At 44.5% G+C, this 26,587-nt stretch overlaps 1 protein-coding gene across 1 annotated transcript in view; it reads left to right on the top strand.

The window, feature by feature from the left end:
- The window catches only part of Kat14 (lysine acetyltransferase 14), a 32,179-nt gene that overhangs the window by 1,452 nt on the left and 4,140 nt on the right, over positions 1 to 26,587 (top strand). The window contains exons 2-9 of the mRNA XM_038331262.2: positions 777 to 895; positions 4,957 to 5,078; positions 12,762 to 12,943; positions 16,253 to 16,669; positions 16,757 to 17,322; positions 22,852 to 22,988; positions 24,431 to 24,606; positions 26,063 to 26,253. Of these exons, the coding sequence (XP_038187190.1) occupies positions 777 to 895; positions 4,957 to 5,078; positions 12,762 to 12,943; positions 16,253 to 16,669; positions 16,757 to 17,322; positions 22,852 to 22,988; positions 24,431 to 24,606; positions 26,063 to 26,253 (1,910 nt within the window). The remainder of the gene's footprint in view (positions 1 to 776; positions 896 to 4,956; positions 5,079 to 12,761; positions 12,944 to 16,252; positions 16,670 to 16,756; positions 17,323 to 22,851; positions 22,989 to 24,430; positions 24,607 to 26,062; positions 26,254 to 26,587) is intronic.

Raw genomic sequence — 26,587 nt, 5'->3', positions numbered from 1 at the left:
GGGGCAGCTTCCCTGCACTTCTGTTCCACAGGAGCCCTCCCTCTTCTAGCCGTTTCTATTCTCCCTCGGGCCCAGCAGACCCCTATCCCTCCCTAACGGGATTGGGCATCCATTTTTTTCCCTATGCTTTCCTCTGCCCTGTGATGCACTTTATGTTCTACTTTGGGAGTTTACATGCTGCACAAAGCATCAACACCACCTAGGCTTTGATGCAGACAGAGCCCACACCGGGCTCAGAGACTGAAGCATTTCACTTTGGGCAGACATGGCCATATTAAGGAAAGAAAACCCAGCCACTCGGGTGCTCCACGAGAATCCAGAAGCAGTGCAGTTGTGTTTATCTGTGATCTCTACTACCTCCAGACTGATAGCCCACGAGAGCAGGTGTGGGTCACGTCTGCCTTAGACATTGCATATCCTGTTCCTAGCCTGGTGCCTGGCTGGTAGTACAAACTCAGGTATTCTGAGAAAGAATGCTGAAGAGACCTGCCTGGAGGAGTTAGGGATGTGGCTTCTGGGAAATCCAGGTAAAGCAATCATACCTGCTTTTCCAGGACCTTTTTCCTTAAAAGCTAAGAAGCCACAGGTTCTAGGAGGGGCATGTGCCTGACTTTAGAAGGAGAGACAGCTTTTTCTCTCCTCTGCTACTGTCCTGGGTTGGCTGCAGAAAGCAAAAACCCACCAAGGGAAACTTGGAAACCTGGTTGATTAACTGAGCCTTTGGGTTGCCACTGCATGTGCTACACCCATGATGTGACTTGTGTTTTTTCTCGTAGGTCAGCTAAGGGAGCAGCTCAGTTACCTTAAGGGCGATAACTTTTTCAGGTTTACTTGTTCCGATTGCTCGGCAGATGGCAAGGAGCAGTCTGAGCGGCTGAAGCTGACGTGGCAGCAAGTGAGTACCAAGCTCTTTTTCTAGATGGCAGCAAGTTGGGTGCCCAAGAGATTGGAGTGATTAGCGAGGAACTTCGGAGTGGTTTGGGGATGGGGTACTTTACACTTCACAATAAAAATGGGTACAGTGTGTGGAAAGAGCTTTGTGGTTTAAAAAAATGCTTGATGCTAATTTAGTGAGTTCTTGAGGATCTAAATTTCATTTATGTCATACCAAGCTTAGACTCAAAACCAGGCCCACATTTTCTGGCAGTCATTTCTGGCATAATAAAACCAGAGTTGGCTACACTGGAAATAGATTTGGCAGAAACAGTTTGACTTGATAACCAAGACAAAGTAATCAACCAGTTCAGCCTTCCTGCCTTTGAAACGGGAGACAAGTCTTTGTTGATGGATACTTTTAACTATTTCAAATACCAGCACTCAGTACCTTTTATTGATCATCAGGTTCTATTAAGTTATATTAAGTTGTTTGGTTTTAATTTTAATATGCATATATATAGTAGGGTAACAAGGTACAGCCAGTCTTTAAGTTAAAAATAAAGAGCTTTATAGTAACCTGGTTGTGTTGGTGTTTGTGATGATGGGGTCAAGCTCAGGGCCTTGCTGCCATTAAGTGCTATATCTGTGAACTGTGTTCCAGACCCCCTAGGTGCCTCACTTTTTAATTTATTTTTATTTATTTGACATATACTGAGTGCTTACAGTGAACCAGGTACTTACTATTTGAGGCCTGGAGAGTGCTGTGGTGGGTGAGCCAACTGAAGCCTCCACCCTAGGCCTTAGGGGCCACCGACATTCCACAAACAGATAAAAGTGATAATTACCCAGGCACTCTCTCCTTTGAAGAAAATAAACGGAGAAGATTTTAGATGTGCTGTATTGGGCACTTGGGGTGTTTCTTATAGACTGTGGTTGCCATAACAACCTGAACGTTGTCTTCATCACCAGTGCTTATTAGGTCACCCCAGGAGACCTGTCTATTAACTTGGGACGCTGCTTTGACTTGCCAAAATAGGTAGAAAATGAAGGAAGTTTGAATTGAGTGTATATATAGTCTTGTTGGGGTCACAACTGCACTTTTACCCCCTGTTGATGGCATTCTGTACTTAGGCTGGGTGTGTTTCTAGGAAGAGAATTGCAAATACACAGGTGGACTTGTATTTAGCCTGCAAGTAGCATCTCATAAAAGCTGTAAAATGGCGGAAAGCAAATATAAGTAATCATTTTCAAGAATGTTAGCTTTCTAACTAACATGTTAGAAATAAAATGCTTTTAAGAGAAAATTACATACATTTACATGAGAAAAATACTCAGAATATGTAATATTATGTACTATTGGCCCCGTGTATGCTTAACCAGGTTAGCACTGATTGAGAAAACTTTTCACTTTTAGAAGATATTTTGGTTGTGGATAATACCCTGGAAGGGAGAAGTGATAAATTACATACTTGGATATATAACTTAGGTATATGTTCTCCTAAGCTACCAACCAGCGTTTCTGGCAGCAACTGGAAAAACCTGTCTTTTACCGGAAACCTGAACGAGAACCAGCTAGTCCCCAGTAACTTCAGTGGGGGTTCAGATACTTAGAGCATTATAGTTTGTGTTTTCAGCTTTTTAAATCTCAAACTTTGAGTTATTGAAGAAGCAGGGAAGATGCTTGTAACACACAGCATTTTCTTTGCATTACAAAATCCTACCAGTAAAGATCTGCCCTCTAGATTGAAGACTATTTCCCTCCATGTCCCTCTGTGTCTTCCTTCTGGTGACTCCTGACTTGCTGCACAGAGGAGAAACCGCGAACACCTTGGGGGCTAGAGACATTCGCACATTCTTGTCCTGGATCTCCTTCTGACACAAGCAGGCACTCCTTGTCTGCGTGCCTCTTTCTGGGTCCTTCAGCAGGCAGCTCCCAAGTGACCACTGTGTCTTCAGTCAGACATCCCTGATGGGCCTTGGAGATACTTTGTGCAGAAGACCAGCTTCCTTACAGTGAGCTTGGTCTGGCGTAGTGAGTAGAAAACTGATCTGGCATTTAAGATCACATTCTGGAAGAGGAGGAGCAATAGATCCCTTCAGATTACTATATAGTGTGTCTGATGAATACTGGTAACAGAAAAGCCGTTTTCAGTTACATAACTTGTAATTCATGAAATATGTTACACTGGAAATAAAGGTGGGCATCTATGTTTGAGACTGGCAGTGAGTACATGTTTCTGAGTAGGAGGAGTCTGAGAATGGCAAAGCTTATTCCATAACTGAGCTGTCTGTTGAATGATAATTTTTTCTTTGTGTGGTAAGAGATTTAGAATGTAAGATGTACTGTTTTTTGTTGTTCATGTGTAATCATCTCCAAAACTTTATCTCCCCAAACTGAAACTTCATGTCCATGACTCTCCATGAGTTTTAACTGTTTAAAGGGAGTCATTTGTTGACTGTTGTTGCCCTAATGTAAAAATAAGTGAGAGACACTTGAACAGTGTGTTTGTGGGGGTAAAGTGGTGGCATAGTTTCTGGGCCCTTTGCATGGTGTAGATGCAGATGTAGCTCTTCTTGTAGAGTCGCTGGGGTGGGGGGGATGGGTAGTTAATGTGGTGAACACACTTGATGGTGGCTTTAATTGCAGTTTATCAGACTTCCTTGTAGAAGGATTATTTAAGAATTCTTTTCTAGACTCTGTTCTCTATTTGGTTTCTTAGACTCGGTTAAGTTAGGATGTTTAGAAGATTTACTTTATGTGTGTATGTGTGTGTCTGTTCACGTTTGAGAGTGCCTACAGAGGCCAGAAAAGGGTGTTGGGTCCCTGGAAGCTGCAGTTAACTTACAGGCAGTTGTGAGCCACCTGATGTGGCTGCTGGGAACTGAATTTGGGTCATCTGGAAAAGCAGAATCTCTCTAGCTCCTGTGATTTTCATCGTAGGAAAAGATTGTAGTTTTCAGTCACTTCTACAATTTTGTTCACTTCTACAAAATTGTATATAGAAAACATCTGCATAAATATAGATGCGAGGAATTGTCTGAAAGCATAGCCACTGAAATGCTAAAAACTGGCTTCTTATTCTATGTTATTATTTACTTTTTTTTTTTGAGACAGGATCTTACTATGTATGTAGGCCGTCCTAAAGTTCACAACACCACCCCAGCCTCCTGAGTAATACAGTAATAGGTGCCTAACTACCCATAGCAAAAGTGCGTGCTTCTTTTTTACATAGAAACTTGAAAGGAATTAAGATTTTATTTTATTTTATTATTTGTGTGTGTGTGTGTGTGTGTGTGTTTGCACATATGTGCAGGTGTTTGTGGAAGTCAGGGCTGTTGGATCCCCTGGAACTGGAGTTAAAGGCAGTTGTAAGCTGCTCTGTGGGTGCTGAGAACTGAACCCCAGGAGAGCAGCATGGGCTGAGCCAGCCCTGCAGTCCCCAGCGTTTATTTCCTGATGGTGGATTTCAGGAGCTTTTTACTTCTTTCTTGCTCTCTTCTGTGCTATTGAAATCTTCTATATTAATATATGTTTTTGTATTTCTGGACCATACTTTCCACAGTAGGCCAGGAATCATTGTCTATAAAGGTAACAGGATTGGACTAGATAGAGGTTGGTACACTGAGCTTCAGGGTGTCTTGGAGACCTCTGTGAATGGGATGGGCAGCCAGGCCTTTTAGTTCCCTGCCCCTTGTTTAGTGCTGACTCCAAATGGCCTTGTCCCTGAGTAGATGCCTGTAACATTGCCCAGCTCTGGAATTTGGAGTCTTGTCTTTGCCCTGTAAAAGGCTTAGAAAAGTATGCATTCAGAAATGAATTTTAAAGCCTTGAATAAAGGCTTGCCCCATCAGTCTGAGCATGCTGTGGATGGCAGGGTGCCTGTGCTAGTGCCTCCTGACCAGCCCAGCCGCACACCAACCCTGTGTGACACATCCTGACTGCGCGTGAGAGCATACACAAGCAAGAAAAGACCGCCCGGATTACTGCACGAGCCCATCCTGTGTCCTCCGTCCCCCCATTCCTACAGAACAGCTTTCCCCATGGATACCCTCCCAGCCCATCTTCCTTTTGTGTTTCAGGTGGTAATGCTGGCAATGTACAATTTGTCTCTGGAAGGAAGTGGACGTCAAGGTTATTTCCGGTGGAAAGAAGATATCTGCGCTTTTATTGAGAAACATTGGACTTTTTTACTAGGAAACAGGTAACATGATTTTTAAATGTCTTATACTGGAAGAAAGATGTAAACAAGATATATAAAAGCTGAGAACCTAATGTAACCCTGATAGGGGTTTACAGTGTAGCTCAAAGGGGAACTGTATACCAGAAAATGTGGGAAAATGTGGGTTCCCACTGTTTTCTTATTCTGCTTCCAGGGGAGAGCATAGGTTTACCGAATGTGCTGCTTTGATTTTGGGTTGTTGGTTTCCTTTCCTTTTCTTTTTTTTCTTTTTCTTTTTGAGATAGGGTTTCTCTGTGTAGCCCTGACTGTCTGACTGTCATGTAACTGACTCTATAGACCAGGCTGACCTCGAACGCAGATTCACCTGACTCTGACTCTGCTTCCCGAGTGCTGGGATTAAAGGCATGTGCCACCACTGCACGGCTTTCTTCTTAGGTTTTTAAAAATGAGTTTGAGTAACTAACTTGAGGAAACAGGCTTGTGATGTCCTTTTAAAATGGGGGACATAGAGGTCCGAAGAGAAACACAAAGGTCAGTTAATACCTGTACCCATCTATGTTGCTCTTAATTCATCTAGTCTTACAGTTTTTTTCTCTTATTAACTCTAGAGGCACACTACCCATACTTTTTGCCCACAGTGCTAAGCAAGGTTTGCCACATTAACACACACGTGGCTCATTCATTAAGTGTTCTTGCAGGGCGTGTGTGTGTGTGTGTGTGTGTGTGTGTGTGTGTTTGTGTGTGTTTGTGTTTGTAAGAGAGAGAGAGAGAAAGAATTTAAGTATAGTGTATGCCTGCAGGTACTCACAGAGGTTGGAGGGTGTTGGATCCTCTGGAACTCAAGTTGCAGATGGTTGCAAGTCACCTGATAAGGGTGTTAGAAATTGAACCTCTGCCAGAGCAGTAAGTGCTCTTAACTACTGATCCATCTCTGCAGCCACAATAAAATAATATCTTATTTTGTTTGATATTTTCTTTATGTTATAGTTTAATTGGTAAAACTAGCTTCTTATTCTCCTTAATTGTACATAAATAGTATATCTTACTCAATGGGTTTTAGAGTTGATAGAATATGATAGAACATAGTCGTAATAGTTACATTTTTAAAAACACTCTGAAAGCTGAGTGTGGTGGCATGCGACTTTAATTCCAGCACTCTTGAGGCAGAGTTAGGAGGACATCTGTAAGTTCAAGGCTCATCTCGTCTCTAAGTTCCAGGCCAGCAAAGGCCACATAGAGAAACCTTCTCTTAAAAACAAACAAAAAACAAACAACAGCATCTGAAGAGTTGACTCAGTGGTTAAGAACACTTGTTGCTCTTACAAAATACCCAGGTTTGATTCCCAGTACCACATGGCAGCTCCCACTCATCTGTAACTCCAGGCCGAGGGACTCTGAAGAACTCTTCTAGTGTCATGAGCACCTGGGACACGTTGTACAAACACACATGGAGGTAAACATTCATGCACATAAAATAATAAACAAATTTAACAAAACAAAACCTCAACTACTTGAAGATGATCCTGGGCCAATACTGTCCGCACCTATTACAGACTTACTTGTAGAACTAGTTTAAGGGACTATGTTTGAGCTCTGGAGTTTAATAAGACTTGTATCTTCTAAGGAATCAGTGGTCAGTTTCAGTTCTTAGCACCATAGCAAGTTACATGCCACCTCCTTCCAGCCTGAGGCAGGGAGCTGTCTACACCTGATTTGTGGCTGCTTGCAAATAAACTATAGGACCCAGGGCAACTACAAACACTGTGCATTTGTGTTGTGGTCACGGTTGCTGCAGACAGACAGCAGCCAGTGTCACTGCATCTCCCCTCACTGCGAGTGTGGGTAATAAAGTTACAGAAGTGGTGAAGAAGCACATAAAAAGATGCTCAAAGTCACTATCACTAAGAAGATGCAAGTAAAACTGCTGTGAGTGACCACCTTACCTTACAGGGCAGCCATCTGAAAATAAATGGGCATGGTGGCACATGCCCATAACCCCATTCAGGGGCATGAGGCAGGATGCTCATGAGTGTGAAACTAAACAGAGGCCGTGTGGAAGTTTAGACAGCTAGTGAAGGCCTTCTCTGTCTGTCAGTGAATGATGCCTGTAATAGCACACCCACCTACCCTGCACAGGAGTGTAGAATTGCATGAACATACAGTCTGGTGACTCCTTGGAAAGCTAAATGTAGAATTATCATAGCTAGCAGTCTACTCTGGTCCTCACAGTAACTAATGTGAGGACGCAATACCAGTCTATCCACACCCGAGTTCATAGCATTGTGTGTCCATATGATGGAAAGAGTGTTCAGTTTTAGAAAGGAAGAAGATTCTGCCATGTGCTACAGCATGCGTAAATCTTGAAAACACTGTGCCAAATGAACTCAGTCATAAACACACTGTATGATTCCACTTATACTAGGTAATTAAAGTAATGAAATACATAGATTCAGAAAGTAGAGTGGTGTTTGTCATCAGTTGCAAAACAGGGCAGACTTTGAGAGTTGTTTGTTTAATGAGGGTAGAATTTGTCTTGTATCATAAAATGAAGGTGAGTGATGGTAGTGGTTGTAGGATACGAATGTGCTTAGGCTGCTGGACTGTGCACTCAAAGTGGTGAAGATGTACAGAGTTTGCCTATTGACTACAGTAAAAATTAGGTTGAGAGGAGTAGAGAGGTGAAACACATTTTCACAAGGTGTTGTTACATGCTCCACAACAGACTGACTCCATTCTGCACCAGTAGTACTGTCTTGCATGTCTGTGCTGTGTTTTCATAGGCTGTGTTCACTTGTGGGTGCATTAGCAGCAGCAGTTTACAACCCCCCAGTCCTGGAGGCTGAAGTATGAACTCAAGGGGCTGGTGGGGTGACTCTTCCTGCAGCTGCCTTTGCTGCATGTGTTCCCCAATTTGTAGATATCCTCCTCTGTCTTTGTGTATCTTTCTTGTGTATACATTTGTCTCTGGGTGAACATTTCACAGCCTTGTATAAAGAAAGATAACACCAATGGGCGCTATAGGTGGCTCAGCAGGTAGAGGTGTTTTCTGCTAAGCCTGGCAACCTGAACCTGATGCCCAGGACCCGCGTGGTAGAAGAACAGATTTATTCCTTAATGTTATCCTCTGGTTTACTTACACACACCACACGCACACAGAACCTAATGGCATCATCTTTACTTGAACTCCCTGAGGAGACAATTTCATGTAGGTTTCTTGTCAAATCCTAGGGATTATGCATGGGATATTTTTCATGGGAGGGGCATAGTTTAGCCAATATCAGTGGTCATCAATTTTATGAACATTTAGATTCTTCCAGTTTTCTTCTGTTTGAATCAGCCTTGAAAACAATATTCTCGTGTATGTTTCTTTTCTGTCTTTGACTCCTGGGTTTCAAGGATACATACATGAAACATATTCTGAGAGTAACCTCTGGAAAGCATACGTGCTTGATTCCCATAGTAGTTGTGAGTGCTCACTTCTCATACTCCTGTCAATAGACGGTGGTTTTCATTTTAGATTTTATTTTTATGTATATGAGTATTTCGCCAGCATGTGTTCTTGTCTTTGCATCACATGCATGCCTGTTGCCCAAAGAGGTCAGAAGATGGTGTTGGGTCCCTGGAAACTGGAATTATGGATGGTTGTGAACCACCATGTGGGTGCTGGGAACTGAACCCAGATTCTCTGCAAGAACAAGTGCTCTTAAGTACCGATCTATCTCTCCAGACCCAACACAGCAGCTTTTAAAATCTTTTCCGTCTCAATCTTTTTACTATTTATTATGGTAAAAGCATTATACAGTTATAATTTGTTGTTTTTATTTTGGTTTTTCGAGACAGGGTTTCTCTGTGTAGCCCTGACTCTCTTGGAACTCACTCCATAGACCAGATTGGCTTTGAACTCACAGAGATCCACCTGCCTCTGCCTCCCAAGTGCTGGGATTAAAGGTGTGTGCCACCACTACCTAGCTACAATTACGAATTTAATATCCAATTTTTAATGTTTTATTTTATGTGTATGACTATTTTGCTCACATGTTTGTCTGTGTACCATATGTGTACATATGGTGCCCTCTGAGGTCAGAAGAGGGTGTTGGGTCCTCTGGAGCTGGAGTTAAGTGGCTGTGAGCCACCGTGGGCATGCTGGGAACTGAACTCAGATCCTTTGGGAGAACACGTGCTCTTAACTACTAAGCCATCTCTCCAGACCTACAATTTAAACAGTTTAGTAGTTGTAGTGACACTTCATTTGTATTTTAATAAATCTTGCCTGAAGTTCAGAGAGTAAAACAGCCAGCCAATGGCTTTTACCTCCATCTCAGTCCGAAATGGTGGTCCTGCCTCCAGGAATCTCAGAATGAGACTGAAACTGAGAGCTGTCTCCTCCTGTTTTATATTCCTCTCTAGTGCTGGGATTAAAGGCGTGCACCACTACCGCCCTGTTTCTATGGCAACTAGTGTGGCTACTGGTGTGTGTCACCACTGCTTGGTCTGTAAGGCTGATCAGAGTAGTTGTTTTCCTCTCTGAACTTCAGGCAAGCTTTATTTATTAAAATACAAATGAAATATCACTACAAGTAGTGTTAAGAATATTCATGCTAGCCGGGCTGTGGTGGTGTACTCCATTAATCCCAGCACTCGGAAGGCAGAGGCAGAGGCAGAGGCAGGTGGATCTCTGAGGTTAAGGCCAACTTGGTCTACAGGGTGAGTTCTAGGACAGCCAGAGCTGCGCAGAGAAACCCTATCTTGTGAAACAAAACAAAACAAAAACAAACAAACAAACAGAATATTCACACTGTTGTGGACAAATCTCTGGAACTCTTTGACCCAGCAAATCTGAAGTGCTACACACTTTGTTCAACTCTCCCTTCTCTCGTCCAGGCACAAACACCTGTGCTTTTGACCACACTAGTATTTCATTTGTGTGGAATCACAGTACTTGTCTATTTGTGAGTAGTTTATTTTCCTTAGCATGGTGTCTTAAAGGTTTATTCTTGTAGCCTGTGACAGGATCCCCCACCCCCTTTCTTTTTGGGGGGAGGGTTTGTTGTTTTTCGAGATAGGGTCTTACTATCTAACTCTATCCTTCACACTCCTAGAGATCTGCCTGCCTCTGCCTCCTTAGTGCTGGGATTAAAGGCATGCATTCCAACACCTGAACAGGATCTTCCCCCTCAAACAGTGGGGTGTTTTTCCTAGACAGCCAGAGCTGTTACATTGAGGAACCCTGTCTTGAAAAATAAACAAATCAAAACAAGGGAACAAACCTTAAAGGGACTTCTGGGTTGGTTGAGCTCTGAGGAACATTAGCTCTTTGGGAAGCATATGACAGTGCACCTTTTTTCCGGATTCTAATGGCCACATTCAAAAGCTTTCCTTGATAGAATGATTGCCAAGGGATGGGTGGGCATGAGAAAGCAGGAGAGACAGTTTCTCCCAAGATCTTAGTGTTGCAATTAATAAAAGGGCGACGACCGAGCAGTGGTCCCAGTACTTGGGAGGCAGAGGCAGGTGGATCTGTGTGAGTTTAAGGCCAGCCTGGTCTACAAGAGCTAGTTCCAGGACAGGCTCCAAAGCTACAGAGAAACCCTGCCTTGAAAAACCATAAATAAATAAAAAAAGAAAACTCAAAACCGGGGCCGTGAGAAAGACGCCATGTGACAGATCTCACGTGGAGGGGTTTTTTTATTAGGGGAAAGAGAATGTAAAAGGGGAAGGGGAGACCGGCCTCTGGAGACAGGAGCAGCAGAAGAGCAAAAAGGCAGAGAGAGGGGCGTGTGTGTGTGTGTGTGTGGGGGGGGGGGGGGCGGGGGGGGGGAGGGGGGGGATCAGACAGAAGCAGAGCGTTGGGAAGTGGGCAAGGCCCTTTTCAAAGGGAAGGCAGGGAATGCTCTTAGTGACCGCAGCTGAGCACCTATCCTGTCAGGACCCCAAGGGCAGGCCAGTACAGATGCCTGAATACTAACATTCTTCTCTTTTTATTTATTATAAAAATGCTAGGCGTTAGAAACGAGTAACAGGTGAGGTGGGGATGAGGATGCTGTGTTCTCATGCTTCATGCTGACCTGGGGGTGTTGCGTTTTTTTTGGGGGGGGGGGTCTGAGAAAGCTGGGACTGCTAGCTGTTCACTTCGCTGTCCAGGCTCTGTGGAGCCGTCAGGTGCCGCGTGGACCTAGCAAAATGTTGTTCAGGGTGGATCCAAGTTGACTCCCTGGAGCTCACAAGAAACATACACACAGAGGTAAACAGGAGTTAAGTAAATTAAAAGAAAAGGGAAACTGGTGGGTGTATGCTGAACAAGAGGAAGCTGGCTTCTCCATCTGACCAATGCCTTGCAGCAAACAGGACATTTAGAGAGGGAGAGCAGGTAAACACGAGCAGAATTTGGAGCTTGAAAGAAAAAGAAAGTGGAGAATTCTTTCTCTGTTCCCTTGGTAAGGCGGCATGGGCTGGACAGATTAAAACAGTGAGGATGTAGGAGGATCTCTGGGGCCCAAAGAAGCCCTTGCACATGGCCTGGGGGACCCATGTAAGCTGTAGCTCTTGGCTGAAGGTTTCCCTTAATTTTCTAGAACATGTTTGTTCCTTTTGTCTTGTAGCTGTTAGATTGTCACCTCTTGTGAAAGAGTTTTTGAGAATTTCTGGTAATTGATTTATATTTGCAAATTGGAAATCGTGGCCATTAAAGTAATTTTCAGTGGATGAACAGTTGACCTTTGGCATGTTTGGTAGCTGAATGTTTTTCTCTGTCCCTCTGGTTTCTTTCCCGAACCAGTTTCTTTCCCACTCACGAGTTCCTGCAGCCACTTATGAAATAACCACTCAGAGGCTCAATATCAATTACAATTGTTTGGCCAATGGCTCAGGCATATTACTGACTAGCTCTCAGTTAAATTAACCCATTTCTTTTTTTTTTTTTGGTTTTTCGAGACAGGGTTTCCCTGTAGTTTCTAGAGCCTGTCCTGGAACTAGCTCTTGTAGACCAGGCTGGCCTCGAACTCAGAGATCTGCCTGCCTCTGCCTCCCGAGTGCTGGGATTAAAGGCGTGCGCCACCACCATCCGGCTTCCTTCACTCTGCATCTCTGTTTGCATTTCCCGCCTACCTATATTTTTCCTGGTCATTGGCTTTGTTAGATCTGCTGTCTGTGAAGCATTCCTTGGAGTCACTCCAGTATGTCAGAGCACACTGAATCAGACAAAGATGCGTTCTTCCCCAGGTGAAGCAAGCCCAGGCTCATAGTCAAGAAAGCTGGCTTGCATTTTTGATAATCCCGCCATGATGATTGATAAGTCGCAATTTTTTTGTTTGTTTTGTTCATTGTTTTTTTCCAGACAGGGTCTATGTAGCTTGACTGTCCTGTCTAAAACTTGCTTTGTAGAACAGGCTGGCCTTGAACTCACAGAGATCTCTTGCCTCTGTCTCCTGAGTGCTGAGATTAAAGGTGTGTGCCAACATGCCTGGCTCCAATACGTGCTGATCCTTAGTCACCCTATAGTTCTGTTACCCTGCTTTCACCAATGGAGAAACTAAGGCAGCTGGAAGGTGAGAGCATGGACTGGAGCCAGGTGGACCCCGACCTTTCTGGGTTGCAGTGCTCTGTCTCCATCTGACAGCCCAGTGCCAGTGAGAGTTTAGTACAGTACACTTGCTGTGCTGTGATCAAATTGAAGTGTCGGTAGATTTTAAACTGTCTGTGTTTTAGGAAGAAGACTTCAACGTGGTGGAGCACAGTAGCAGGTTGCCTCAGTGTGGGAAGTCCTGTGTATTTCCGCTCAGGTGCTCAGGAGTTTGGAGAGCCTGGATGGTGGAAACTTGTTCATAATAGGCCCCCGACAATGAGACCCGAGGGAGAGAAGCTGTCTGCCTCCACTTTGAAAGTGAAAGGTAAAGTGTGAGAGCTGCCTAGGGCCCAGGCTGGAGACTCACCCAGCCTTCCAGCGATGTCTAGAGCTGTGAAACTGGACACTTGCAGTTCTGGGGCGGGGGTGGGGTGGGGTGGGGTTACTGTATGTAAACAATATACAAAACATTTTATCATTTCAGTAACTGATCAAGTTACTAAGTCAGGAACTAATCAGGTTACTAGTTTTATCATTTCCTTTGGTGACTCCCCTGCCTCCTCATTCTTTCTGTCTGCCTGTCTTCACATGGTCTCTGTAGCCAGTGCCACCCTGAAGCTCACTCTGTAGCACAGGCTCTAACTGTGGACAGTCCTCCTTCCTCTACCTTCCAAGTGCTGGGCTTACGGGTGTGAACCACTGCGCGAACAGAAGATTGTTTTCAATCTGATTACCTTTCAGCTTTTTACTATGGAGGTTAAATACACGTGGAGGTGGAGAGCCCCGTGATGTACCTGGGCCTCTCTCACTTCAGCAGCAGGCACCCGGTGCTACCCTCATCCAGTTCTCTGGTACTCGCCCTACCCTTGATTTATCTAGAACCAGGGCTCAAGTGTCAGCATTTTATTCATAAATATTTCAGTATGTGCCTTCTGTGGCTCTAGAGATAAGAATTCCTGCTTTCTTGTTTTTTTTTTTTGAAACAGGGTTTCTCTGTAACAGCACTGGCTGTCCTAGAACTCACTTTCTAGACCAGGCTGACCTCACATTCACAGAGATCCACCTTCCTCTGTCTCCTAAGTGCTGAGATTAAAGGGATGTGCCACCACAGCCCACTAAAAACCTTTTTAAAGCTTAAAAATTAAAAAAAAATATAGTTGGTGTATATTAATGATGTATGCCATTAATCCCAATACTCTGAAAGCACAGTCTGGTCTACAAAGTGAGTTCCAGGATAGGCTCCAAAGCTACAGAGAAACTAGTCTTGAAAAACCAAACCAAATCAAGCAAACAAAAAAAATTAAACAAATATTCCACAGCATAAACGAATGTAACACATCTTCAACTAATATTCCACATCAGGTGGGGGTGTGTGTGTGTCAAATAACATTGAAGAATGTACAGTCTCCGATAATCTCTTCCCAGAATAACTACTGTTACCTCTTGTGAATATATTCTCTCTCTCTTTCTCTCTCTCTCTCTCTCTCTCTCTCTCTATATATATATATATATATATATATATATATATATATCTCACACAAAGTGTAATTCAGTATAATAATAATATAATAATCTAACTTGGTATAATTACACTTGTAATCCAACACTAGAGAGGCTTGAGGCATAATAGTTATGATTTCCAGGCCAGTCTGAGCTACAGCAAGATTCGAAATAAAATGAATGCAAAGCAGAAATATATTATAATATTAATCCCTTACATTTCCCCCTTAAAATGCCTTGGACATCTTTCAGTTGTAGTGCATGTAGATTGACCATATTTTCTTTCATTTCATTGACTGCATTATATGACCACTTTATGGTAACAACAAAACATTCCCCTGTTATCTTAGTTAGGGTTACTATTGCTGTGTGGTGGCCAAAAACAACTTGGGGAGAAAAGGGTTAATTCAGTTTGTGACACCACAACATTATTCATCATCAAAGAAAGTCAGGGCAAGAACTCAAATAAGGCAGGAGCTGGTACAGAAACCAGGGAGGAGTGCTGCTTTCTGGCTTGCTCTCCATGGCTTGCTCAGCCTGCTGTCTTAAAGAATCCAGGACCCCCCTACCTAGTGGTAACACTACCCACAATGGGCGAGGCCTTCCCACATCAATTACTAATTAAGAAAGTGTCCTGTAGGCCCTTCTATAACCTGATCTTATTGGGCCTCCCTCCTCTCCATTGGCTCTAGCTGTGTCAAGTTGACAAAACTAGCCAGGACACCTGTTGTGGACATTTTGGTTGTTTCTTCCTTTGTTGTTATTGTGTGGTTGGTTGGTTTGAGACAGGGTTTGATGTAGCTAAGGCTGGTCTTGAACTCCTGATCTTCCTGCCTCCACCTCTTCAGTTCTGGGATTATTTGTGCCACCCTGCCTGAGCTTTTATTTTCAATTCTTATTTTTAAAATAAATTTGTGTATATAGGGAGGAGGGTGTGCCACATTCTCCTGTGGAGGTGAGAGGGTGACTTGGGGGAGTCTCCCCAGGATGGAGCTTGGGTGGTCACTCTAGCAGATGTCTGGGCTCTTTGAGGCATAGTCTGCTGCTAGGTACTCAACGATAGCCCCAACATCTGAGGCAGTCTCGTGTGGCCCAAGCTGGCCTTGACTTCTGGTCCTCCTGCCCGCCTTCTCAGTACTGCAATTATAAGCGTGAACCACTGCCCTAAACTTTTGCCCGTTTTCATTGTCATTATTTTAAACAGTGATATACTTTTTCAAATTTTTGTATATGTATATATTATGATAAATTACTAAAAACAGTGTTGATGGGTTAAAGGGTATAGTTAGGTAAAGATGTCAGTGGTAATGCCGAATTACCCTCCACAATGTACAATTTATATTCTACAAAAAAGTCAGGAAGGCATGCCGTATTCTTGGTGATCATTATGAAATTTCCCAGTCATAGCATGTGAAAGATAGAATTGATGGTGTTAATTTGTCTAAATTTGCATTGTAGCTTTTGTTTAAGAAAGTTCTTCCAAGCTGGGCAGTGGTGGCGCACGCCTTTAATCCCAGCACTTGGGAGGCAGATCTCTGTGAGCTCAAGGCCAGCCTGGTCTACAAGAGCTAGTTCCAGGACAGGCTCCAAAGCTACAGAGAAAGCCTGTCTCGAAAAACAAAACAAACAAAAAGAAAGTTCTTCCTAGATAGGCTGGCATTAACTCACTGTTTACCTCTGACTGGCTTTCTGGCTTTGGTCTTAAGACTCTCGTCCCTTCACTACCTTTACTACTGGGATTATAGGTATGCACCATCACACCCAGGTAAAACTTTGTTTTGAAAGTGAGGTATGATTTTTTGGTTGGGGTAGTCATTGAACATTTCTATATATTGAACATGGTGCCAATAATAAATTATGAAAGAAATAGTTAACATTAAGAAGAAAATGAATAGCTAAGGGGATGGAGAGATGGTTTTGTCATTAGGAGCCTTTGAAGCTTTTGTAGAAGGCCCAAGGTCAGTTCCCAGTACTTACGTCAGGGTGGCTCACAACCACCTGGATCCAGCTCCAAGGAATCTGGTGCCTTCTCTCACCTGTATGTAAATGCCCAGAAGCACATACATGTACATAGAACTGAAATATATTTTTAAAAGAGCAGTTAACATAGATATTAGGTATTCTTTTCTGGCAGCCTCAAAACCAGCGCTGGATCCCATCATCACTGTCGAGGGACTCAGAAAACGGGCAAGCCGGAATCCTGTGGAATCTGCCATGGAATTGAAAGAGAAGCGGTCTCGAACACAGGAAGCAAAAGACATCAGAAGAGCACAGAAGGAAGCAGCTGGCCTCCTTGACAGGAGCACCTCCTCTACCCCTGTCAAGTTCATAAGCCGAGCCCGGAGGCCAGACATGGTTCTGGAGAAAGGGGAAGTGATTGACTTTTCATCTCTGAGCTCCTCAGACCGCACCCCCCTCACAAGCCCTTCTCCTTCCCCCTCTCTGGATTTCTCTGCCCCTGGGACACCAGCCTCGCATTCAGCCACGCCTAGCCTGCTTTCTGAAGCAGATCTCATCCCAGATGTGATGCCACCCCAGGCCTTGTTTCATGGTAAGACTTGCTGTGTTTTCTACCTTGGGGGTGACCCTGTGCTCTGCCTTCCCGTGTCTTGACCAGAGTACGTTCTGCTTTGCACAGATGATGATGAGCTGGAAGGAGACGGAGTTATAGACCCAGGGATGGAGTACATCCCACCCCCAGCAGGGTCAGCAGCTTCTGGGCTGCTTGGGAGCAGAAAGAAGGTCAGAGCTCCCGAACAGATAAAACAGGAGGTGGACAGCGATGAAGAGAAGCCAGACAGGATGGATGGAGATAGTGAAGACACAGATTCAAACACTTCTGTGCACACTAGGGCTCGAGAAAAGAGGAAGCCACCCCTGGAGAAGGACGTGAAGCCCAAGGGGCCCAGGTATACCCCTGTGAGCATCTACGAGGAGAAGCTGCTGCTCAAGAGGCTGGAGGCATGCCCCAGTGCTGTGGCTATGACTCCAGAAGCCCGGAGGCTGAAGCGGAAACTGATCATCAGGCAGGCAAAGAGGGATCGGGGTTTACCACTGTTTGACTTGGACGAGGTTGTGAATGCTGCGCTTCTGTTAGTCGATGGGATTTATGGAACCAAAGACGGAGGAGCATCCCGGCTTCCAGCTGGACAAGCTACATACCGTACCACCTGCCAGGACTTCAGAATCCTTGACCGATACCAGGTGATGTGGGGTAGAAGAGGGAGTGGGACAGGCAGCACCAGGCAGTGGATACTGTTGCTGTGTGGTATTTGATATCATGAGTAATTTGGGGAGAAGAAAGCAATGCAAAACCTGGTGGGCCTCCTGTTCAAAAATAGCTCATCATTTAATGCCCATTCTTATATCTGAGTTTCTTTCTCACCCAGCATCCAAGGAATAGTCTGGATATTTCTTATCTCTCTCTTGAGGGTAGCTATATGTGGTCTATTTCATGGTTTTGATTGAGAGATTTGACAAGCTGGAGCTGGGGGTGTGTGACTGTCTTCATACTTAGGGCTCAACGTGAAGAACTGTGGAGTCAGTGTTACTCGCGGAGCGTTCCCCGAGTACTCTGACAGCATCTAATTCCTCTAGGACTGCTGGGCTCCCCACCAGCAGCAGTGATCTAGTTTTGCTGGCATTTGACCCTCATCTGCCTTAACTTTTACCAATCAATGGCTGTGACTATAGTCTCATCTCATATTTATATCTCTTTGATTATAAGTGAGGTTGAACATTTTGTGTTTCCTATTTGTTTCTCTGTGAATTGCTTGTTGAGAGTCTTTAACATTTTTCTGTTGTTCTCTCTGGACTGTCTTGGAAATCTCTGTTGCATGTCTGATTCTCAGTGACATGCTAGGCACCAGGCTTCTTTCTTCCTCTGGTGTACTTGGAGCTTGGTGTAGGATGCACTTTCACCTGATTTCCGTCTCCTTCTGGAGTTCTCCCTGTTCCTGTCCCCTGTTTCCTCTGTTCTGTCTTTTAGGAATTCCCTATTTTGAACTGGCATACCCCCTTCTGTGTAAAGGGCCTGATAGTAAATACTGTAGGCGCGGCAGCCCAATGGTCTGGGCTGTACCTGAGAACCTGTGAAGGAAGGAGCTGCAGTAGCACATGGCTCCAGCTGTGCCCCAGGGCGTTCATTTACTGAGACGGGCAAGGGCTAGGGTTGGCCTGAGGGTGCATAGCACCCTGTGCTCTTATAGGTCCTGAGTTAACATGTGTTTTTCTGGTGCCATATGCCTTTAATCCTAGCACTCAGGAGCATAGGCAGATAGAACTCTGTGAGCTCAAAGCTAGCCTGCTCTACAAAGGGAGTTCCAGGATGGCCAAAGCTACACACAGAGAAAGACTGTCTGAAAAAAATAAAAAAGAAGCTTTTCTGTCTTGTTAAATGTTATGTTATTGATTGCTCCTCCCTCAAAGTGTCTTTCCTTGGTCTCTTCGCTTTCCTCTTGTGTTACTTATTACACGATAGTAGACTGATTTTTCTTATATTCTCGTATTAATTTCTTGCTCAACTCTTTTTTTTTTTTTTTTTTTTTTGGTTTTTCGAGACAGGGTTTCTCTGCAGCTTTTTTTTTTTTTTTTTTTTTAGAGCCTGGAGCCTGGCCTGGAACTAGCTCTTGTAGACCAGGCTGGCCTCGAACTCACAGAGATCCGCCTGCCTCTGCCTCCCGAGTGCTGGGATTAAAGGCGTGCACCACCACCGCCCGGCTCTTGCTCAACTCTTAACAGTTGTTTACACCATCCGCCATCCCTAAGTGTGGTCTTTTGAGATGTATCTTGGAAACCTGTATGCCTAGAATATCTTTAAATGCAAGAGTGACATAAAGAGTAACTTACACAGGTGTAGTTTTGTTTTCTCCTTTGCCATTTTGAAGTTTTAACTTCATTATCCTCGTATGTATTGTTGCTCTGGAAAGCCCTGTTTTCTTTTGTTTGGAGAGAATCTCATTGTGTAGCACTAGCTGACCTGGAACTCAGAGATCTGCCTGCCCCTGCCATCCAGGTGTTGGACTTGAAGGTATGAGCCACCATGCCTTGTTGTGAGAACCCCATTTTCAATCTGATTTTTTCTTTGGGGCCTCCTTTTAGCAATGCCCCCTCTTCTGGAAACTCTGAGGTTCCTGTTTTGGCGTCAGTGCATTTCCAGTGCTTTGCTGCCCCTGTCTCACCTGACAGTTCTGCTCTGGGTCAGCAGTTGTGTAAACTCTCCTGGGGAGAAACATCTCTTTGTCCTAGTAGGCCACCAGCAAGAGACCAAAACAACAGTCCACCCAAGTCTGGGTGGTGAAAACAGTTTGATTAAGGTCACTGTCTTAGTTTCTTTACCTATTGCTGTGAGAAAATGGTTTCTTTTGACTCATGGTTCCAAGTACAGATTCCATCATAGTAAGGAGGCTAGAGGAGGGAGAGCTGGTCAGATGCAGCCTGTTATCCAGAACAGAGAGCAATGCATTCCTGCTGCTCAGCTCCCTTCTTCTGTTATCCCAGCCAGGTGACAGCCCCACCACCCTGGGGGCAGGTCTTCCCACTTCAACCCTCAGTAGGTATTCCTAGACACCAGTCTCCCAGGTGCCTCTCAATCAGCCTAGATCGGCAGGTCTCAACTTGTGTTTTGCAACCCACTAACGACCCTTTCATGGGGCTCACCTAATACCATTGGAAAACAGATATTTACATTCTGATTCATAACAGTAGCAAAATTAGTTATGAAGTAGCAACTAAAATAATTTTATGTTTGGGGGTCACCACAACATTACGAAAGTTGAGACCCACTGTGACCCTATATTGAGTCTAGTTGGCAGTTAACACTAAACAGTAGCTGCTTGCAGAAGTGTGAAGGATTTCTTATAGGAGCGTGGGCAGTGAGAAGCAGCTACGCCTTTGCAGGGGGAAAGCTCTTCATTACCTGTTTATAGATCTCGGGGAGAGGAGTGACCTCATGAGCACCTTGTATTAACCATTTACTATCTGTAAATCCTTAAGGGAGGGGCATAGCCTCCTGTCCCTTCCCCAGTCTCCAAGGACAGTTAATGAGCCCAGTCTTGTTCAGGTCTCCTTCAGGTAATCACAGCTGCTGCCGTCTCGAGGCCACTGACCATGGCATGCCTGGAGAATGGCATTCCACGGAAGAGCTGTCTGGTATTATCGGAGCTTCCTCGGTCTGTGGTTTGGTGTCTGTCATTAGAGATGCAACTGCTTCACGTGCTTTCTCTTTCCTTTTCCTTCCGTGTTCTCGTCGTACCATGTATAGTTTCCCACAATCCCTGGCCATTCATTTTAATCTTTTTTTTTTTCCCCTCTACTTTTCGGTTTAGGAAAGTTTTATTGACAGATGCTCAAGCTTAGAGAGTCTCTTCTAAGCTCTGTGCAGGTTATTGATTAGTCTGCTGTTAAAGGCAGTCTTAATTTCTGTTGCTGTTTTTGGCCCCTAAGCGTTAATTTAGTTCTTTCTTGGGATCTCCAGCTCTGTTTAAACTCCCATCTGCATGCTTGCCCTTTAGAGCATGTGACCTGACAACTGCAACAGTTAAATGTCTTTCCCAGGAATCTCAGTGTTCCTGCACTGAGTGCGCTTCTGGAGCTTGTTCTGCTTATTCTAGGGCAGCAGGGCATGTGTGTGTGTGTGTGTGTGTGTGTGTGTGTGTGTGTGTGTGTGTGTGCGCGTGTGCAGAGGACCACTATGATCCTGGGAATTAAGACTAGCCTCTCAGGGGAGGTAACCATGCAAGAAGTGCTAACTAACAAGGAAATGCTAGCAGGAAGAGAACTGGAATGGAAGGCCAGACACAGGCCCTGAGGCCCGAGAAAGACTGGTAGATGTCATGGGACCATTGCGACACGGGAGTATGGTCCTGGGAGATGAGGCCACAGTGTAACAGGGTCGGGTCCTGCAGGTTCCTTGAAAGGCACAGGCAAGGACCTTGACAGTGGGAATCCACACAGGAATTGTGAACGGGGTACGGGCGAGTCGGAGAGTTGATGTTTGCTTTTTAAATAGGGTTTCACTGTGTAGCCCTGACTGACCTGGTTCTCACTTAGTAGACTGGGCTGGTCTTGGATTCACAGAGATCTGCCTGTCTCTGTTTCCCAAGTGTTAGGATTAAAGGCATGTGCTACCATGCCCAGTTTATTTTTAAAAGAAGTATCTGGTCAAGTGGTGGTGGCTCACACCTTTAATAACAACACTCAGGGAGGCAGAGGCAGGCGGATCTGTGTGAGTTCAAGGCTAGCCTGGTCTACAAGAGCTAGTTCCAGGAAAGGCACCAAAGCCACACAGAAAAACCCTGTCTCAAAACAAACAAACAAACAAACAACAACAAAGGCGTCTGGCCTGTATGTGGAGGTGTATGGTGTGGGGTGAGAGTGGCCCACAGAAGGCAGTGGTGGTCTAGGGTTGGTGGGAGTGGTTTGGAGAGAGTAGACTGCGGAGGGGATTCTGTAATATCCACAGGGCTCTCTCACCCTGAGACTGTTAAGAGGGAAAGATTAGTTTGTGGACTGATGGGTCAACAAATTACCCGACGCTGCATTGAAAGCCACCCCAAACTTAATGGCTTGCCATAGGAACTGCCATTATTTCTTGGATTCTGGCCTGACTGGACCCAGCTGAATGGTTCTGTTACCTTGAGCTGCAGACTGGGTCTCTGGAGTCGTGTCTGTGGCTGCATTCGCGGGGCAGCTGGTTGGGGCTGGCCTGACAGGGACACTGCTCTTCCAGGTCCCACTCCAGGTCCTAGTTGGAGCCACCTGGCAGCCATGCATCGAGGTGGAAGAAGTTGCCAGTTGTCTTTAAGATTTGGGCTTGAAGTTCCTGGTGTTACTTCTGCCACTTTGATAGATCAAAGTTCTTTAGAGCTGGCTGGGTTCGGGGTAGACTCTGCCTTCTGATAGGAGGAGCCATTATTATACCTACAAGGGCGGGAGGAGCTGCTTGTGTCCTTTGGAAACTGCACACCACAGCTCTGAAGATTACTTTGAAATTCACTTGAAGCCTTGGAAGAATTTCAAAGCTGACTTTTGAGGAGTTTGGTGTCCAGGCTGGAAAAGTCTGAAGGCAAATTACAAAGGAAGAACCCTTGCTCTTTCAACAAGTTATTCCCTGGGCTAAGAGCAGACTGCCTCTAAAAGACAGCTCGGTTTCCTAGCTTCATCTGGGCACCCGTTGTGAAGTTCTTTTCATCTTTTCGTCATCACGGAGCTCTTTCTATTACAACCTTAATTGCAGTGTTGTGTTGCCACATGACCCAGGGCCCCAGGTTAGCAGCCACACAGAAGAGCCGCTTCTCATCAGTGTGGCCAGTACAGAGCAAGCATGTGAAACCAACCAGTTCTGCCCCAATACCTGCCTAGCAAACTAAGGCCAGGCCTTTGCCTAGTCTCTGCTTCCTTACTGTGGTGACAGGGTTTAGGGTTGGTGAGCAATGTAACTCTGCCATATTTACTTAGTGAAAAGGGGGCACAGTCAAAAAAAAAAAGTTCATTGGCGCTGGCGGCTCTTAAGATGAAACTGTGGTTGTATAATAAATAGTAAATAGCCCACCCTTGTTAATATTTTTGTATTTAGTTTTAGGCAAAGACCTGTTAAGTTTATGTCAAAACTTCAGCTTTCCAAATAGGTAGTGCAAACAAGACCTACTCCTGACAGGCAGAAAGCTCATTAGACATGGAAGATTGCCATTTTTGAGTGCTTTTCTTTTTATATAAGCTGTTTCTTTCCCACAGACTGCCTTACCAACCAGGAAAGGATTCCGGCACCAGACCACCAGATTTTTAAATCGTTTGGTGGGATCAGAAGATATGGCTGTGGACCAAAGTATTGTCAGCCCTTATACTTCTCGGATCTTGAAGCCTTATATCAGGTATCCATGATGTCAGGGCTGTCAGGAGGGGTGATCTTGTTGGCTTCTATACCCAGTCTATAGGGGTAAATGTGTCCTGACATGGAGCAGGTTCAGGCAAGGACAGACAGGGTGGTCCTTTGAAAGAAGTACAGAAAGCAAGAAGACTGAGTTAACTTTGGTTTCTTGGTTATTATCATCATCATCATCTTTTTTTTTTTTTTTTTTCCGAGACAGGATTTCTCAGTAGCTATGAAGTCAGTCCTAGAACTTGCTCTGTAGGCCCGGCTGGCCTCAAACTTACAGAGATTCTCCTGCCTCTGCCTCCCTAATGCTGGGATTAAAAGCATAAGTGCTGGGATTAAAGGCGTGCACCACTACTGCCCAGTTGGGTTTTTTGTTTTGTTTTGTGTTTGTTGGTTTGTTTTTGCTTTTTTTTCGAGACAGGGTCTCTCTACAGAGCCTCAGCTGTCCTGTGTAGACCTGGCTGGCCGTGAACTCACAGAGGTCTGCTGCCTCTGTCTCCCTAATGCTGGGATTAAAAGCATGTGTCAACTACAACTGGTTTTTGTTCACAGTATCAAAATTATTTATATTTAATAGTCTGTGAACTGAAAGGAAAGCAGTCTCAGTTGAGCCAGTATCTTAACTGAACATTGGGACAGTTTCTGTTTTCCATCTTTGTGTGTGTGCGTGTGTGTATGCATGTATGCTTGCAGGTGCATTCATCTGTGGAGAGCTGTGGTCGACTTCGGGTATCTTTCATTATTACTCTGAACCATTTTTAATAAGTTTAATTAATTAGTTAATTTTGAAACAGGGTTTCACTGTGTGTCCTTGTCTGACCTGGAACTCATTGTATAGACCAAGCTAGCCTTGAATTCACAGAGATCTTCCTTGCTCTGCCCCTTGAATGCTATGATTTAAGACCCATGCTACCACACCTGGACTGTACTTTTTTTTTTTTTTTTTTTTTTTTTTTTGAGACAGTCTGTTGTCAATCTGGAGTTGACTGTTTCAGCCTAGGCCAGCTGGCTTGCAAGCAGCATGCTTGCACTGCAGCTCTACCGTCACCCTGATCTGACCCCTTACCTACCCCTCGGTTCCTGGGCAAACCTATGGAAAGGCCATTTGTAGGCCCACAGCAACCTTTCTCTCGAGATCTCCAGCTGCCAGTGGGGTTGTGCAGCCCCTCCCTCCCCTGGCCTCTGCTCATGCTAGAGGAGCATCCCTGTGTCAGGCGCTCTGTTTCTCACTTCACCTCATGCAATCCCCAGTGGGTACCAAAGGAGTCTGGCTTGATCTGAGTTCAGAGTAAATTTAGAAAACATTAAGGCTGCACATTAGCTAGCATATAAAACTGTGTGATATTATAAGCAGTTCAAAGTAGCTGTGAGTCAGATAGCTAGCAGTAATGAGTGTTTTTCTTGACTTGAATTTGTTTATTTTCTGTGGTGCTGAAGGCGTGATTATGAGACAAAGCCACCCAAACTCCAGCTCCTGTCCCAGATTCGTTCCCACCTGCACAGGAGTGACCCTCACTGGACACCTGAGCCTGATGCACCTCTCGATTACTGCTATGTCCGACCAAATCACATCCCAACCATCAACTCCATGTGTCAGGAGTTTTTCTGGCCTGGTATGTTCCTACTTCCACGCTAGGCAGATTGATTGTTCTGTATCTATCACCTGGGTCTGTTTTTAAATAGTGTCTGCCATGTGACCCTAAGTGTTGTACTCTTGATTCCATTTAGTCTGTCTTTACTAACAGAAATATTAAAGCATAAATGCCTCTCGCTTTCCTGAAATCAAGAAGCAAGCAATTAAAGTAATCAACAGTGTTTTTGTTTGTTTTTCTTCCCTGTTTGTCTCTGCTTCCAGAATAAAAGATTCATCCTGTTTTGCTTCTGCCTATGTTTAGATACCAGGTAATGTCTCTCCAAGATACACAGACTCATAGCTGGGCATGTGAACACTTTTGTTTTTTACCTAATAGTTCTTTGTGTTTTGTTGTTTAGCTATTTCTTAGAGAATGGTAGGACATCCAAAAGGTGTTCTTAAGAAGCCAAATGCCCTCTGACTTCAGGACTTGGGGTAAACCAGGATGATTTGTCATTTCATCAGCCAAGACCTAGGCCGCCAATCAGCAATTTCATTGCTAATTATAGCCGTACTCTCTATGGGCCTGAAACCTACAGGACACATCTGTCCTGCAGATGTACGGATTTCATCAGGGCAGAGCCCTGCCCTGCTGATGGTCTGACAGCGTGGTCCATCTCTTCTGGGGTGGCACTGGGCTGAAAGTCACATTCTGGGAGTGTCAGCTCCTCTACCCTGATGTTAGGTATTCGCCACACATTATTCTCGCCACCTTTAGCATTTACAGTTTATTGTGAAAGCTGTAATAGGAAGATTGGCGGTGGTATGTGAGTGGGGTAAAGAAAATGATGTTGGCAGGCTCATGAGATGGCACAGCAGGTGAAAGTGCTTGCCACCTAAACCTGCATCCTGAACTCTTCTTCCTCAGATCCTACAGAGGAAGGAGAGAACAGATTTGCCACAGTTGTCCTCTGACCTCCACACACATGCTGTGGCACATATGCGCTTGATTCATACATACTCATACACACAACAGGAACGACAATAATAAGCAACATTTGAAGAAAAAGAGAGAACACGATGTTGGCATTTTCAAGGACCTTTACCCTTGCCGTGTCAGGGCTCAGTATGTACCTCAGTTTAACAGACTGCAAGAAATAAGGCAACTTTAAAATGTGCCAAATCAAACACATGGTAGATGAGGTGGAGTCAAAGCCAGGTGTGGCCGTTCTGAACCTGGAATCTCTCTGCTACCCAGCCTGTCCTGTCTCTCTGCTTTTAGCATATGTACTTAGAAAAGACTATGTTAATTTTGATATTTTCTAAAATGCATTTTTCTGATCTGAATGTGTGGTATCTATGGTAATGGCTTTGCCTCCAATTTGGGGAATTTTTTTTAGCATGCAGGTGTAACAATAAGTACAGGCTGAACAGCTTGTTGTTCATTAGTTCCAAAAGGCTCATGGTCTGAATGTCTGGCTGGTTCTTTTCTTTAGGCATTGACCTGTCTGAGTGTCTGCAGTATCCAGACTTCAGTGTTGTAGTCCTTTATAAAAAAGTCATTGTTGCCTTTGGCTTCATGGTTCCAGACGTGAAGTACAACGAAGCTTACATTTCATTTCTGCTTGTCCATCCTGAATGGAGAAGAGCGGGGATTGCCACGTTCATGATCTATCATTTGATTCAGGCAAGTTCTCTCTGCTCATGATTTGCCTTTCAGGGCTTCCCAGAAAAACTTAGAGGAGCCATGAGGCTGAGCTGACTTGTTCAGCATAGCCTAAGCAAAAGGAAGCCATTGTCACCTATCAGGAGACTATGGAAGCTCACAGATTAAACCTCCAGCCAGCTCCTAAAATAAGATTCTATTCTTGGCTTCAGAGAAGCCCCTAGGTGAACATGTATCATAAATAAGACAGCAGAATACCATATGTTAGACTGTAAAAGCACACGCAGTGCCTGTATTGGTACTTTCCTGCTCTTGGAATAAGTATCATGACTTCGAGGGTCTGTTATCTGTTTAT

The sequence above is a fragment of the Arvicola amphibius genome, chromosome 5 (assembly GCF_903992535.2).
Source record: "Arvicola amphibius chromosome 5, mArvAmp1.2, whole genome shotgun sequence".
In the NCBI taxonomy this organism is placed as follows: domain Eukaryota; kingdom Metazoa; phylum Chordata; class Mammalia; order Rodentia; family Cricetidae; genus Arvicola; species Arvicola amphibius.
Note: the sequence above shows the minus strand (reverse complement) of the source record. Positions and strands in the feature narration are given on the sequence as shown.